This window comes from Rissa tridactyla, chromosome 2, assembly GCF_028500815.1.
Source record: "Rissa tridactyla isolate bRisTri1 chromosome 2, bRisTri1.patW.cur.20221130, whole genome shotgun sequence".
Classification (NCBI taxonomy): domain Eukaryota; kingdom Metazoa; phylum Chordata; class Aves; order Charadriiformes; family Laridae; genus Rissa; species Rissa tridactyla.
In genome coordinates this window covers 145,843,517-145,860,947 of record NC_071467.1, presented here as the reverse complement: position 1 = coordinate 145,860,947, position 17,431 = coordinate 145,843,517, and the positions used below count along the sequence as shown (strand labels likewise).

General features: G+C 36.9%; 1 protein-coding gene across 8 annotated transcripts in view; it reads right to left on the bottom strand.

Moving 5' to 3' along the window:
- Positions 1 to 431: 431 nt before the first annotated feature.
- The window catches only part of SLC39A12 (solute carrier family 39 member 12), a 60,175-nt gene continuing 43,175 nt past the window's right edge, over positions 432 to 17,431 (bottom strand). For 6 of the 8 annotated variants that reach the window (XM_054193280.1, XM_054193284.1, XM_054193283.1 and 3 more), the window contains 6 exons: positions 16,334 to 16,506; positions 14,919 to 15,071; positions 11,264 to 11,327; positions 7,410 to 7,568; positions 5,853 to 6,040; positions 432 to 783 (listed from right to left, as the gene is read on the bottom strand). In XM_054193280.1, coding sequence (XP_054049255.1) covers positions 655 to 783; positions 5,853 to 6,040; positions 7,410 to 7,568; positions 11,264 to 11,327; positions 14,919 to 15,071; positions 16,334 to 16,506 — 866 coding nt within the window. In that variant the 3' untranslated portion in view covers positions 432 to 654. Of the gene's footprint in view, positions 784 to 5,852; positions 6,041 to 7,409; positions 7,569 to 11,263; positions 11,328 to 13,612; positions 13,724 to 14,918; positions 15,072 to 16,333; positions 16,507 to 17,431 lie in introns of all 8 variants that reach the window. The other 2 variants (XM_054193287.1, XM_054193285.1) reach the window with 2 other exon arrangements.

Sequence of the window (17,431 nt, the reverse complement as noted above, 5' to 3'; positions counted from 1 at the left end):
GCTTGACTGTCACAGACTCCGTCACGTGTATGAGAAACAGTTGGAAAAGGACATTCTCAGATTTCTAGATTCTAAACTTCAACATTTACACTTGTCATTTTTTACCTGCCACAGCAAAATACGACTATTGAGGATCTTTATGTTGACAAAGTAGATAATGCATGTATTATAATGAGATTGCTGTATGCCATTTAACAGTTTAGTTTTGCTATACTTTTTCGGTTTATAGAAATACGTTAAATCTTTGTACTAAGAGGCAACAAACTTTTCTGCTTTAAATTATTCAACTATGGTTAGTCCACTTTAATTATTGCATATAAAAGTGTTTTATTCTTTTCTTCAATCAGACTGGCAGAGATCACTTAGAGCATTCATCTAGAACAGTCTCAATAAAAACTACTCAAAAGCTCCTGCGAGTTTGAGCACGGGATCTGGTAAACTCAGTAACAAATAAAACATAATTCTAAACATTCATGTTTACAAAAAAAAATTAAAAAATCTGAACAATAAGTTAATAAAGTGAAATAGTTATCTACTATTCAGATATAAAAATCCCAGCAACTTAATTTATATATCACTATAGCAGACATGACAAAATTGTGAATTATGCTATCCACTGTCATAAGTGGTACTTCAAGATTTCCAACAGAAAACTTATATTTTAATTTTCTGTTCGTATATAGCCAAAAGTAAGAGGCAAAGCCAGCCTAATAGTAATCCAAGGTTCTGTAGGAGAAACATCAACCAGGGTCGCCGTGTCTGAATATGAGTCATTTCAGGAAGCTAAAAAAAGAATAAGACACCAGAATGAGAGCCAGATATATTCATCTCTGGGAAAAAAAGTCTTATGGGAAAACAAGACAAACTTCATTAAACAAGACTTTAAAAGTGCTCGGTTTCTGAATATAGCTATTAATTTGTAGTATGTTCTATACATTGTAACAACATAGATCTTGACAGTGAAATATTTAAATTAATCAAATTCTGCTCATTTTGGTTCTTTTACTAGCACCAATGTGAATTATAAATGAGATTCAGGACTTGTAAACTTCTCAACAGTTTTTAGTAATTTTATACAGCTGTCTGTAAGGAAATGCTTATTTAGTAAAATTAGTGATTCCCTTTTGTGGGAATAAACTAGTTTGAGGGGGTTTTGTTTCAGTACTATATATAGGGTCAGTTCTGCTCTTACTGAAATAACTGGCAACACTCCTATTTACTTGGGCTTTAGTAAACATACAAGTAGAAAACAGGATTTTTAAAATATACTTGAAAAAATTACACCTAATATTTTACTCTGTATGTCTTAAATCAGGTAAAGGAGCAGCGTCTGTTTATAATCATATTAAAAGCTACTTACTTTGACCTTCCACCCTACATGGTCTCTTTTATCAAAGTTTTAAACAAAAGTTATGTCTCAACAGACCCTGCGAAAATGACGCCTCAGGCTCAGACTCTCTTAGTATTTACGCTTTATGATTTACAGACACCAGGGGAGACAGTAATGACCACTGATACTTTCACATCAACTTTGAAAATAAATATAGAGCGATGGCCTGGTACTGACCTTTGATTTTGGTCGGGTTATTTTGGTCTATTTGTTGTGAACACCAAAACAAGAGCGAGTGGTCCCGGCACTCTCCCATCACGTTACCTTCCTGCTCCACTCCCAGCCTGCACTTGAATGAAGCTGCTCATTTTCTCTTCTCTTCAGAGCCTCCTCACAGGAGCTGTAACAGCAGCAGCCACTGGGAGACAGTGGAGTGGTGCTGACCAAGGAGGCTAACAGGGTTTGTTTACATCTATTTGCTATGCTTCTCCTTCCCTCTGTCAGAGGGGGGTCTCTGGATCTGCTTCTCCTGCACTCTTCTTTCTCTGGAAGCTGGCACGGCCCCAGAAGAAAACTACAGTGAAAAATCCACCTCTACTTTGAAGTTCTACGTAAAAATAGCAGGCCAACCCAAAGGTCCTGGATCTTCGTAACAACCAGGCAGTGGTTTAAATTATGATACAAATTTGCGTTTTAGAAACTCATGTAGTTATATTTGATTTGTATTTAAGGATCATCAGAAACATTTACTCTAAAGCCAGAGTAAGCACCTCGAAGTTATGATGTAAATCAAAATCTAAACTGACCGCTTGTAAGTGTTTGGAGCATGTGGTTTTTGTTTTGTATATAAGTAAAAACTGTTAATTAAGACCTAGGCCTGAATCCAGGGCTCCATTCTAGACCTTTGGTCTTTCTAATTTATCCTTATAATCAATCTATTTTGTCCTCTCCCCAGTGCATGAGTGAACAAGTTCTCTAAATACAAAATTTTTTCCCCTCCCACTGCAAAAGCTAGTATTTTCTCTTATTGCTGGTAGTGCCAATTTATGAGTTACGCACATGCACAGTAAGTTCCTAAGAAAGTTTTAAAAAGGCATTCTCAGTAGATAGTACCCTTCCTATGTGCAATGCAGATCTCTGCCCCCTCCACCTAGACTGCGTCCATGTTATCAAGTGCACAGACCATTTCTATAGTGTTACCTAGTGTGACATCCCTGCTTATCTCTTTGGAAATAAAAGCTGACTGCTGACACAGTATCAGCTATGGTTCCCCAATGCTCTCTGAACTCGTCTATACACAAATGTGTGTAGTACAGCAGAGAAAAGCTTGTTGTTTTGGAAGCACAAGCCTATTCAACTGGCAGATGCAAAGCACTTTACAAACTAAGGGAAGATAGCACCACATCCAAGCTGCTGGATGCCATCACACTTACTAATGCTTGGAGTCCTTTTGAGACAAAAGAGTTACTGTTAATCAAGGGACTAATCTATTCCCACTCCAGCTCTTGTTTTCATCATGAGACCACAAAAGGTATATAGAATTAGGAAGCAGTATGCTGAAAGAAGACATGAAGGGGTCTCAACAATGTACTGGCTGAATAAGAGTTCTACCAAGCTGGGTCATATATGGCATGACTGCTGCACTGCAACAGCCCAATAAGTCACTTTAAATGTACTCCTTTATCTCCAAAATTAGAAAGATTTTTATGGTTAGCTGGAGGAAATGTCAGTTAGTTACCTCAGGGAGTGGCTGGATAGCTCTTATTTCTTGATATCCTAATTGTCTTTCATGCTTCTGTCTCCCTCCTTTCAAATTAGACAGTAAATCTTTCTGGTCAGGAGCTACATAAACCAGTATGATGTGTACAATCACTCAGAAATGCCGTCCCAGTCCTTGGGGTTTAATACAATGCATATGGTTTCATAAATATTTGTCCAAATGATTATTTCATAGATACTCATTTAAGAGGCTGATACAGGATTTTCAAGTTTGTTTCCCAAGAGGAAAAGGGGACATGTTTTGTCAAAGAAACAGTTCATTAGGAGTGAGTTGGTCTGTTCCATTCCATACAGTGGTGTCTCAAGTTTCAATTCAGATTAAAGGTATATTAAAAAAAAGGTACATTATTAATGAAAGGATCTTTGGAAAGAGTGCAAAGTTATGATATGCTTATGATCTCTAAACAGATATCAAGTACAAAATATCTCACTATATTGCTCATAAAAAACTAGGTTTTAGGGGATTTAATTTTGGTTAAACAACTAAACCCACAATATTACAGGTTTTTACTCACACTTATATCTTGAAGCAACAAAAAATTTATGTTGCAATATTACACCTCTGCATACACATTTGCAAGACAAAATACTCCTCCCTTCCACCTTCCCCTGTTACTGGGAAGATGAAGTTTTTCAGGATTCCCTGGTGAAAAATGATGAAGGGTATAAATGATTTTATCTTTTCTCCTTTTCCTCAGATTTTTAAAATGATTAGCCTACCCTGCTTGTTAACGGAGCTAGAACGCTATGTGTAGAAATGAGAAACCTTTAATTAACCACAGAAGTAGTTTTGTACAACCTTGACTGTGGTGGCAGTCTCAGGGCTGTCCTGCCAACGAGCCTCCACCTCATACTCCTCAATGTTCCTCGATGCAGAAACCAGTGAGGCTGTCCAGTCTTATTTAAGTGCTGCTCTCTTATTTATCTGCTGCTCTGACAAGCACATGAATATGTGAAAGCCCATAAAACACTAACACTAAAAATTGTACACTTAAGCTTTGTACACCATTAAGTATTTGTACCTAATTGGCAGCAACACTGTTTGCAGCAGACAATAAAAGTTATTTCTGTGCAGAAAGTCGAAAAATACATAAAGCATGGTTGATTTTTTGTTGAGATGTACTGTACAAACGTACAAAACTTTTCAGACCTACAGATTCCTGCAGTGCTAGAGGAATATTTTTAAAAATAAAATAATCCCTGTGATATTCAACACTTGCACTTCTGATAAATACAGTGAGCAACTCAAAATGGCAATTCTTTTGACAAAATGCAGAGAAAGGCTGATTGGAATCCCTTTTGTTAAGATCCTCCCCTCTCTCTCCCTTCTTTCTCCTCTTCGCATCAAGATTATGGTGACAAACTGAGAACAAGGGAATACACGTCCCTGCCTGCCTGGAACTGTGTCATCTCTCGGGATTTACAGCTGGCACATTGCTTTGAAGAGTCAGGGAAAAAGATGGTGTTGTCCTGGGAGCTTGTGCATCCCTGATGGATGCTGATCCTACACTGAAGGAAAACTATGCCTAAATCATTCTTAGGCACATTAGTAAAACCGTACCTATTGAGCAGGTAGGCAGCCTCCCTTCCAAATTTCTCTGTGTCAGAACAAGATGCACCTTGGTACACAGTGCTCTTGTCTCTTATGCACCCCTCAGTCAGGACTGTTGACACAGCCACAATCCTTAGACAGTTCCCTCATAAACGCTTAGGAGAACTTTATGTTCATTTTACTTTTGTTACAGTGGCAAAAACAAATAGACTAAAATACAACCAAGACCTAAGGTCAATTATTACAACTAGATTATCAAATAGGTTATAATACATATCAGGTTTCAAGTATTATGCTTGAAGCTGGTAAATGATATCTCAGGCATGAGGTGGCAGTGGTAGTGAACACAACAGAGAGACAGCCAGGCTTGGGAGAAACACAATAATAATTTATGAACAGACAGATCTCTTTTTTTTTTCCACCTCTTGATCTAGTCACTCCCAATAGTTTTCGTTCACAAGCTTGCAAGCAACTTTACATTAATACCTATTGGTTAAAGAGCCATGTGATACTTAAAATAAGCTGGCAAGGTAATTAAGTTCTGCATTGTTACAAGTGTAACAGTTAGCCAGCTCTTCAATAAATGATGTGGCCTGAGGGATCTGCATGAGTTATGATTCCACCACATTCTTCCACAGTCCTCAGACCTTCCTCCTAATGTATACCTTCACGCTTTATTTTTCTGTAGCTATTGAGCTGGGAGTATGAGAAATGTTGGGCAAATATGAAAAAGTTGAGGCAATCTGATGGGTTTTGAATTGCTTAGGAGCTCATACAAACCTCTCTGAGAAAGAAAGACTGTCCAGGAAGAACACAGGATAAGCATCTTGCATTTTAGTTCAGAAACAGCAAATTCATGTTGAAAGCAAGTGTGAAAAATAGATAAAGAGGTGTAAAAAGAAAAAAAGTAAATAACTTCTTAAAGATTATTTGCACATTCAAATGTTTGTTTATGTTATACTAAGTAACTTTTTCAGGCCTAGAAATGTATTGTTTACCCTTCCCCCTTTGAAAGTCCTTTATGTCTTTCTCCTATGTTGCCCTCTTAATAGCCTTTATTTCACCCTTTTATTAGTAATTACACCTACCATAGCAGTGACACCAAACAATGCTTTTTCTGCATTTGTCTGACACTCATCTGCGATGTGGCTATGTTAAAAGGAAAATATAGCAATAGACTGAAGTTCTCACCATTTCTGCTAAAGATAAATACAAGAACATTCCAGCTGTAACAGTAAAAATCCAGTTTTGAATGCAAGGGTCAGTTGATACAGAGAGGCCGATATAAAGTCCTAAGAATGCTGTTAGTGCACTTATAAAATTCATCAAAATTGCGATCTTCGTGGGGAGCCCTGTACTTAGCAGCACAGCAAAATCTCCTGCACAGAGAAAAAGACACAAAATTTATGATTTAGCTGATAAATGTATTTGTAAGACTCTTGGTAATAAAACATGAAGAAAAATAATTAGGATATGCACAAAGACAGTGATTGATGGAGGACTGCGCTTAGGTTTCTGTAGAATTAGTTATAGACTCATCCTGTGAGAAAAAACATAGCCAAAAAACCCATATTGACTTGTATTTGTTTAGCTGTTCCTAAAGATAGCATACAGTATACAGGAGTGGCTTTCTGTTAGTTCTCGATGTTCTGTGACATTTCCAACTTGGATACACGCAAAAGTGAAGTCACATGCTTTCCCAGAGTTTCTAAATCTTTCTCGATTGGGAACTTGCCAGTCCAAATCATGTGAGGATATTTGCAGCATGGTCTTTGAGTGTTTTACAGGTGCTGTAAGTCAGAAAAACCTGTGCCAGTCTGATTCCAGTTTGAGTTTAATTCCACTGATTTCAGACCTGATTGACTTTGGTAAATTGTACATCAGAATTGCATCACAGATTTTTCTTCTAAAATGAACTATTTCATAACAGGTCCAGAGTAAAAGATTTTGAAAATTCTTCTCTGTGAGTGTAGAAATGTCCCTTTGACACTGGGACACTACTGCCCCAGAATTAAGAAGCATTGTCTTTGGAGTTATCTGTTCAGCATTTTGGTAATTTCTTTGCTATGCAAACAAGAGTTACCAGTTCTACAGTAATTCCCCACCTCACTTTTTCATTTGGGTAAGTTTTACTCATAGACAGCACATGAAATCTCCAGTCATTTAAGAACAGAAACGAGAATCCACTGTTCTCATCTCAAATTTGCCAGCTTCATCCACACTGAAAGATTTACCACAAGGAGATAACTGAGGACAATGTTCAACAGAACTGTCTTCCTGTCCTGCCTGCTAGTAAAATGGTTCATATATCTTCTTTTATTATCTTATTATTCTTGATTAGCAGCAGGAATGAGGGCAGCATGAGGAATACATTGTTAAATGGCTCTGCTGTGTATTAAAACTCTGGGGTTGCCTGTTGTGTCAGGCCCACATGGCTCTTGCTCACAGCTTACTATTATTTGTGTCTGTACAAATGAGAATAAAGGGCCACTCTGACATGATGGCACTGACATTTGGAGAAGGTGAGATGGGGTGGTATCCAATAACGAGGGCAGAAGCCTCCCCTCCTTTTTGTGAAGGGGAAAGAGAAGAACATAGCTTCTTTATATATCCATCTCACACATTAATGTTATAGTTCATGATGCTATAAGCAAAAAGAATTCCCACTAATGTAATACAGGAAAGAATTCTTTGGAAGACCTGTAACTACAAAGCCAATCAACAGAAATACATATATGTAATTCTTACCCATTTCATGAGGAATTTCATGGCATAAAATAGCAACAGTCGTTGTCACACCCGTTTCTGTTGAGGATGAGAATGCTGCTCCTATTACCAAGCCATCAGCAAAATTGTGAAGACTGTCACCCACCAGAACCATTATTGCTAACAAGCTAATTTTCTTACCTAGGAAAAAAAAAAACAAACAAACAAACAAATATAAAAGAAGTTTTAACAGAAACAGATACTGTAATTTTTGCTATGTTAAAAATGATTTTGTTTTCCGGTTACTTCACATATAACATTATGAAAAGTCATAATAATCAGAGGACAATAGTGTTTATCTGTTTTGACCTTGTTATTACTGTTCCTTCAATACATTTGAAACAAAAAAGTAGGTTGTAGAATAATTCATAGATGCAAATACCAGAAAGTACCTGCCTTATTTAGACAAAAATTTAGTATTAGGTTTGAGTCCACCCTCATGATAGATCCTAAGGGTTTCCATTAATCTTTCTTTGGCTGCTGAAATTCACACAAGTTCTCTAGATATTTTTTTTCTTTAAAAGATGGGCGTTTTTCCATCATCGCTCACAGAATTGCACAGCTATAGTGAAGATGAATATTTGATCTCATCCAGCTGATCTTTTGAACACTGTAAAAACTGCTACACTGAGTAATATTTTCAGGGTCTGTTTTTTATGAGACTGTATAACAGTGAAACATAAAGATGAAAGGCAACAAGCCTCAGAGAATCACTATTACTACAGCATTACCGCAATGCTCATTTACACCTTTTTTTCCAATCAATTATTTTATGCTCATAGTACTCCTGTCTGCAGCACCCCTCATGGATGCAGATGGCTGTTTTTCTTTCCCATATTGTTTGGTGAGCTTACTTTGGTGTGGAACGGTATGTTGGATGCTCATGATCAGGCATCTAACATGAGAGGAAAGGTGCTACTAGTGATAAAAGTACTGAAATCAAGCTAGGGAATTAGGGACGGTCTCTCCATCCAGCCTGTAACCCAGACAGCCACGTAGCATGCTGAACACATTCATGGGGAGGGATTTCATCTCAAGTGGCATGGAGGCCCCATCCATAAGCTCAACGGCTAGGCTTAGCAACATATAATTGGCTCCCCTATCCTGCCCTTTGTTCCGTCCACTTTATCCACAATCTTGCAAGCAGGACCTCCTAATGCCTCTCAGGAAACACATCCAGCTTTCCTCTACACAGCATGGACAGAACACTTTGCAAAGGGTTGCTTTTATGCCTGAAGAAGCAGGGTTGTGATCTGGGACCTAAACATCATGTATTTTCTTGACTTTTGTCAGCCCCACACAGACGTACTTTACGACAGTCTAAGCAGCTAACACGGAGCTGCCCAGAACTGTCTGAATACAGTTATTACGAGGTTTCACTTCAGTAATGTTTCTTCAGATATGGCCATTTTATAGTGATGGGGGAGATGTTTTTCTTACAGAAACTGGCTAGAACTGAAGTCTTCAGACTATTATAAAAAACACACACAGCACATAAAAGCCTAACAACTGTATTCAGAAAATCCTCCCTAGTTGCCTGGGAGCTCTGCGGGTTCAGAAAAATTGGCAGGCGTGTTAGATTTTCCTGCCAATTTACAGAGCCAGACGTGGATGTCCCCAGTTTGCGCAGTTCTTTCTAAACAGTATGGGCAGTTTACAATCAATAGTGCAGAGCATGAGTTACATAGAAATAATAGATTGCTGCACTACATTAAGTTTGTGATTTGTAATAAGCACTGTCCAGGACAAAATCATGGCCTGCCCTGAGATATTATTAGTCTGTTTTATTCAAGGATCTGATTGTTGAAGAAGACGTACCGTAATTACTGGAACTCACTCTAGCGTGTTGTCTATAGTATAACATAGGGATGAGGTTAACATTGTGGAGCAATTGCAAATGTAAGCTTTGTGAACTTGCTTGACTGAAAGCTAAGAAGATGCATATATAAACAAATCTGAATGTTTATCTTACTTTCAGCCTACTTTAAAGCAACTTTGTTACTAGCAATCATCTCACTGCATTGCTGCAACACTATTAACTTTTTACCCTAACTATTTCTACAAAGCCTCTTCTTCTTAAACAATCCTGCATTTATTTTTGATAGTTTTCTCTGCTTAAATAGGGGATCAGAACTCATAACAAATTCTATTCCATAATTGTCATAAAGCTAAGGGGTGCAGGACTCCCACCATCAATTATGGGTTTTTAGCTTTGAATAAGAGTTTAAAGCAAACATTTATCCATACATAGATCTTTTTTCCAATGTTTTCATTACTCGTACAGCAAAAAAATTTATAGTTAACGTAACGTCTCACTGAGTATACCAAATACAAACTGTTTGATCTTTTTGGATATTGATATAGCAAGTGTGGATAAATGAGAAGAGGGCCAGTGAGAAATCATACATCTTTTTCTTCCAGTAGCTTCTTGCTTTATGAATTAGTCACTGGCTATCTAAGGTGACTGACTTCTCTCGCAGTCCTACTTGACATGTGTTTACTGTGAAGTCTGGCATTTCTGGAGATGTCAGCCTTCTCTCTTAGAGCTGCAGATTCCATTCCATTTGGGGAAAAAACACCTAAAAGTTTAGTTCAGTACCAAGGTACCCAGGTATGTTTATGCATTTAGCTATTTGTAAGAACTGTAACAACATAAACTTTTGAAAATATGTATTCTCTAAAAAACCCTGAAACAAAACATTCTCCCTTCCCTACTATGGTTTCACTTACTGATTTCTAATATAGAGGTAAAACATGAGCTATGAGGGAAAAATGGAACCAAACGAAAAATTGTACTGAGAATCTAGACCAACTTTAGTTATAGACCAAAATTAGTCACATGGAACAAATAACACTGATATCACTAGAAATTTGTTTGTGCTTAGCAGGTAGTGATGATTGAACAGAATGGAAACATCTAGAGAGAGATGGACTAATAGTCACACTGAAACTGGCACTGGATTGTGTACTGCTGGATAGGTAAGACTGAAGAAACGGAAATCCAGATTTCAAATGCCTCGGAAATGGAAACGAAGTCCGCAAGAACAGAGAAGAATATTAGAAACCTTGAAGAAGATAATGACATTTTGAAATAAATGAAACTGTTGACCCAAGATCACAAAATAAAGGGGAGTCAACTACAGTAAATAAATTGATTTCAATTAAAATGCTATTCCCTCAGCTGAATGACTACAACTCTACTAAATTCACCAAGGTCACACAAGTACAGTCAAAGGCAGAGTTTGGTTTATGCTGTATTTTCCCATTATTTTTTTTTTTTTGAGTAAGCAGCAACAATACAGGGAAGATAAGAATTACTTTGAAGCGCTCTGAAGAAAACAGATTATCCTAAAACTGAGAGCCATCACGAGCCCATAATTCCATACATGTAACAAATCATTACTGGTTTGAGGAGGCTATTGCTTTACCGCGTAAGAGAAGAAGGAAGCAGAATTGTATTAGTATAGTGAGCCAAAAAACCAAACGTTTCACTACCTTCAGAAGTAAAAGCCCAAGCAAAGTTTACAATTATAAAAATCTGTTTTGTATTAAATTTTGAATGTTTCCCTTTAAGCAAAGGCTTTAGAAAAACGGTTTGCAACAGTGAGTAAACAAACACTAAAGCATGGACAGTATAAGATTAATGAATTTCACAATTACAGGGCTGGCAGCTGAAAAGGTTTTCAAGAAGATATTTAATTATGTAGCCAAGCATCATCAGTTGTGGTGAGGCAGCACATAGCAAACACAGAGCTAAGCCAGCTTTAGACTTTCAGTTCCATCTTAGGTCTCAAGGCTTTTTCTGTTGCTTGTCTAGTCTTTTTATTGATACTAACTTCTTTTGCTGATCGCCTTACTCTCTGGAGGAACTTCAGCAGACTCAGAATCTTCTGGGCTTCTCTAGTTAAAAGCAAAGATAATGGATCAGTGTTAAGGGGCTCTTCCAGCTGCTGCTATAAACACAGGAAAATATCAAATAAGTTCAAAATTTTTTATTAAAGATAGTTGCTGTTATTTGCATAGATATCATTAGAATCATTTATTGGGTACTGGCAGTGTGATTGGAAACACATAAAAAAAGAAATCTCCCTTGCCCAGAAAAGGCTACAGTCTAATTCAGGTAGGAAGACAGACATTTATAAGCACTTTTGTAACCCAAGAAAATAATGTTTCTGCTTGAATACACAAAAATCTGAGCCAAATGCAGAGCTAAAAAGGACATTGTCATTCAAATTGTATCTTTTCATTTTGTCATGACCAGATCACTGTAGTTTCCTGCTGGATAAGGTGTCTATAGGATTTCCAAGGAGAAATGGGTAGACACCAGAGTCTTTTTGGAGTTCCTGTTCTTCACAGTTACTCTGTGAAAACACAAGACTAAAAAAGATGATCCTAGGCAGGTTTCACACCCTTTCAAAATATAGTGTTTTTTTCTTTAGGGTAGTACAGCCTCCAGTGCCTCATCTCTTGGCCTTTAGTTAGGGCTTTGTCTCGGCATCCGGCATCACTCCACTGCAATGAGTGAAATTTACCCTTATTTCAAGTGAAGAAAGAGACAGTATCCCTGTCCTTATCCTAGAGAGTTAATTTGATGCATCAGCCCTAATGTTTAATTAACAGAAACTGCAACTGTGGGGAGAGAAGGGAGAACACGAGGAATCTCTCCTCCTACCTCCCCGGGGCTTTTCTTTCCGACTAGAGAAATTATTAGAAATTTGTGTGAGGGTGAGACAAGCCAAAAAAAAATAGTTTGTCTGAAACTAGAAAAACTGAATTTATAATCTCTATATTTTCTCCTTTTTGGCCAAAAAAAAAAAAGATATTAAAGCTATTATGGTAGCCAGTGAAGAGTCAACAGCAGCGCGAAAGAGTGCTTTGTTAGGGACAACAGCCACCACTCCAAACACTATAGCAGACATGTGTAGTGGCTGCAAAACAGGATATGTTTCTTGGCTGGTATTAGCTTGGTTGTGATGTGGGATATGTGCTGTAGAGGCATGAGAAGGAAAGGGAAAGGATTTGGTTTTAAAATTCTACATTTTAAAGGAAAAATAAAAGTCTTTAATTCCCATGATTGCAGCCAGTCATATGAATTCCAGTAATTGTTCCACTTCTCTTATAATATTTATTCACATGCCACTTCTTTGAACTCTGAGTCAAAACTGCAAGACTAATCACTGACCTGAAGGATTTATAAGCTTTTCTTAGTCAACCAGTGTTTGTCTTACTATTACTCACATGACTCTGAAAAATTGGCCGCGCCTGTACAAACTAGCTAAGCCAGGCTAGTTCATGTGATCTATACATAACTTTAAGGGAATCTTGCATCTGAGAGGAAAGACGAGCTCATTCATTATCATAAACAGGAAATGATGACGTGGCTCACAAATTAGTAAACATTCTTCACTTGTCTGTTTGCTCTGCATTCCATTGAGAGTTTCCCAACTGTGTTTGAGAGATTAGCAGTGGCTCGTGAGGCTCTTGCCCATCACAACTGCTTTAGTAAAATGGAGTTCACATTGTAGATCTCTGGAGATTCTGATTTAAATAACCAGGAACGTATGTATCTAGGTACTACATACAAACTGAAGAGATTTGTTGGAAAGAGAGAAAAGGTTAAAAGGTATGAGTCAATTTAGTTTGCAAACAAATATCTGTCTGGATACTCTACACAGACCAGAAAATTATGTAACTTCTTATGGGTAAGCACCATTCCCCGATCTCCAGCTTGTTTATGTTACTCTTTGAATCTGCGGAATAATGCCCAAGAATAGTCCAAGATTTCATCTGTTCACTAATTATGCACTTAACTCTCACTGCAGAAGATCCTGAAGTTTTTCCCATGGGAGAGTCTGCCCTTACATATGATAAATTTTTAAAAACAAGGGAGGAGGAAAATCTTCAAGAATTTTATCAACAAAAGGTAGTACAGGAAGTGTACTGTCATATCAATCTAATACACCCTTCAGAAAAGTTATTGTAAAAATTTGTGTTTGAAATCTCTGTTATAGCTCATTATAAACTTCAAAATCTAGAGATTCCTGACAATCATGTCATGTAATAAAGGACAAATCAATAAAGATTGAAAAATAATACTGATTTACTATATTAATTTTGGTTCATTTTTTGAGGAACAGAGAAAGAAGGATATAAAATCAGGGAAGTATGTCATATTGGTAACCTACCAACTGTATGGTTGAAGTAGATTTGCCTCTGCCTGAATGTTCATTTAATTCAGATTCCACTGGAAGATCATGGGAATGTCCCCAGTGCCCATTAACTAAAGAAAGGCCCTGCTGAATGAAGATGCTTTGCAATTAGTTCTGAAACCCAATGAAAACAGGTGCAGTCTTTCTCAGCCTTTTGTGAAATTTTAGCATATATAGGAAATATTTTTTTTCAAAACAAAACCTATTGAAAAAGATTGTTGGCTAGGATCAACATTTCCTAATGCTTATTTGATTAAAAAAACCATGAAAACTGAATCAGATAAATCAGTGTCAACCATAATGGTTTAATGAAATTTGTTTTGTTTTAAAACTGAAGATTAAAATTTGCGGCTGAGATGGATATAACAATTAACTTTTAGAGTTCATTTAGTTCTCTGCAGAGCATGTTTAAAGATTTGTGGGATGATGCTAAACCCTCCTCTCCGAATAAGTAACATAAAGGACTATTTTTTACCAAACAAACAAAATATCACCATCATTAAAATATTCTCATTCTGTTAATTTCACATGATATTCTTATGGTTGACTCAAAGACAGTGGGAATAGGGACTCATTGCTGCGTATCTAAATCAGGACAGTCATTAAACACTGTCTGTAAAATAGAACAAGCAAAGGCTTAGCCTTCTTAAGATAGCCTCCCATGCTGAGAAACTTAATGAGCCATCGTGCTTTGTGTTACATGGTATCCTTGTGCATAATCATATTTTTAGGCACCAGCCACACTGAAATAAAGTAATAAAATTAAGATAAGCAGCGAGCAAGGAGACGTTATTAATTTAAGATTGGGTTCTACTGACCACAACATACATATTAGATTTTCAAATCCATTGGGAAAGGGGTCAAAAATTGTTTGGAAATTTTAAGATATCATTCTTGAAAATATCTTGTGCTTACATCTATGACTTCCTTCTCTTCAAACAGAGCCTTGAGTAAACAACTGTCATTACTATTTCATATGGATACTCTTCACTTGCTCCAGTGTTAGTCATGAAAGTATGCTTACAGAACACCTTCAATTAACTGTTTCCTTCTTGATTTATAAATATATGGAGCACTTTCATGAAGTATACAAAATCCATAGACCAAAGCAAAATAGAAATTGAAGGTCAATCTGGTAGGAGCACTTTGGAAAGCTGTTTTTAATGCTTCATTTAACTCATACAAATGATAATTATTCTCTACAATCATTTTAACATTTTGTACACTGAAAAATCTCAAAAGAAAGGAGACTTTTTAAAGGATAAACTGTACAAAGCTTTACCTGGTCACGTGGTGTTACCAAAAGAAAGAAACACTTTTCAATCAGAAAAAAACCATGAATTCCTCCAATTATTCCCAAAAGTTTCCAAATATATTCTTTTCCATCATAGAAATGTTCTACCTCTTGTGCTTCATGCTTATGTAAACCAAGAGTCTAAAAAAAAAGGAAATAAAGAAAAAAAAACCTTACAATGGCAATATTTTGATTTTTGCTAGAGTTATCCATATTGCTAATTCCATTTATTCTCAACATTTTCTTTTGCCATCTCTTTCAAATTTAAATCGTGATTCGAGCTAATCAGCTGAATAGTAGATGGATGAAATGAATTAATAGGAGCCTCTGCTACAATTCATCAACTCTTGGTGTTGAAGGGAACAATATTTTTCAAGACAGTTTTAGGAAAATGCCCTCTATATAAATATTTAGTATATTTTGTTTGGAGTGTATCAGTCTTTAAAGTTTAGAAAGTTACTTGCATCATCTTCAGATGTAAACTTCATATTGAAAATAATCCATAAAGCTTTCTGCTGGTGGGTGTGTTTCCATTTTTCCCCAGTGGCCTAGCATGGTAGCCCTCCTTTGCTCCGAAAGTGGACACTTTAAAGGCTACTGGATACGTCACTTAAAACTGGTGAAGGAGAACACTTTCACACTCAAAAAGCGTTTCTTAAAGAAACGCATTTGTCTGACATTCACTGAGAATTGCCTTCCTTAAACCACTCTCCCAGTTCTGCCTCCAGAGATGATGTACTGAGTATGAAGAACATTTTGACCAGAATCTCAAGTGGTGTGAAGCTATTTTTCAATGACCAGTTGAAGTCTTTTCATAACAGTTGTGTCATACCAGAGGAGACTCAGTCAAAAATAAAGGAATACACAATGGAAAATTGGTTCTGTTATACACGATATTCTACTCTTAAAATTTATTTTATTAATTTAGGAAAAAATCACAGCACTTATTTTATTACAGTTCGAGGCAGCAGGATAAATTGGGCTGATAGCCCCTGGTTTTCTGTAACAATGTGTGAAGGGGACTGTGGATGCCTCATACAACCTTTGAACAATTTCTCCTAAAAAGCATTACCAAATCTGCCTCATGAGTTTCATACACATCTAGAAACCTGGCTTGCACAGGACTTGTGGGTTTTCTGAAAAGTTTTTGTGAAAATAGGAACCTTATTTTCTCTGAATTAATCATTTCTTGATTTTTGCTTCTTGCTACTTGGAATCTGTATGTGAACTACAAAGCGCAACTGTAATTGCAATGCTGGGTAGCTGCTTCCCAAATTTCATGGAAAGCTTTACTTTTAAACACATGAGCATTAGCCAGCTTTAAATGAGACTTTTCTGTGTGTGTGTGTGTGCACGCGTGTGTGTGTGAACTTTTTAAAAACACAAAAGTGTGTATTACCTACCTGAGGAATGAGGTGTAGCAATGCATCTCCAGAAAGGGTCCCAACAGCCAAACCGACAAACAGCTGTAAAATGAGTGTATAGATTTCTTGACAGGAGTTAAATAAAATGAGGGTTGTACCAAACATAGATCCAATAGTAATAAGTAAAACAGCAACAGTGCTGTAACCATATTCTGTAGGGAAAAACAAATGAAACAAAATAAGGGCACCTTTAATCATTCAGTATTTGTGTTTGTGTTTTAGTATTTGATTTGTATTTGGTTTTGAGGCTATGTTTTGCTACCTTTGTGTACAAGCACACAAAGAAGTGCTTCATTGTGCCAGATAGATTTTTCTAGTCATGTATGATACAGATGACAGAATTGGAAGCCTAAAACACATTCATTTTTTCTGGCTTTACAGGTAATACAGTCTAATGCCTCCACATTTCAGGCCTTATAGTGCTATATAGACTGTAACTGTGCAGATTAGAGAAACTCAGAGCAGCACAGTGAACGTCCGTCTGCACTTCTTTCCTCTATTAAGAGATTTAAGCTACATCCTCACATGCCACACCTGTGTATCTTTACAGCCAAGAGCACATTATCAACCAAATCATATTCAGTAAACAAACCAAGGCCTAAAGCCTCAAGTGAATGTAAGCATCTCATTTAGGTTCTAAGCATAAACTTTTTAGTCCAAATTATGTTTACAAATGTGCTGTGGACATACATTCCTTTAGTTACTACATCAGGACCACCAACATATTTTTCCCAGGTTACTGGGATTTTTGGAAGGTTACTCTTACAGTTCTTCAGAGTTACACACTGCTCACATTCCCAACCTTTTGCACAACATGAATCCTGATTAATCCATAAGAAAGTCTTATAGTGGAGGTAAAACACTGATGAGAAACAGACATAAAGGAACTAATGCCAAAATATTCAAAAGTGTCACTTAATGTTCCACACTTTAATAGCACTGCAAGCGCTCAGCACCTCATAAAATCAGACAGTAAATTTCACAGACTGCACATCCAAATACAAGGGTATAGTAGATACTTATGGAAGGTCAGGCCTTGGTGATTTGGCCAAAACAGCACAGCCTGTCAGTAAAATA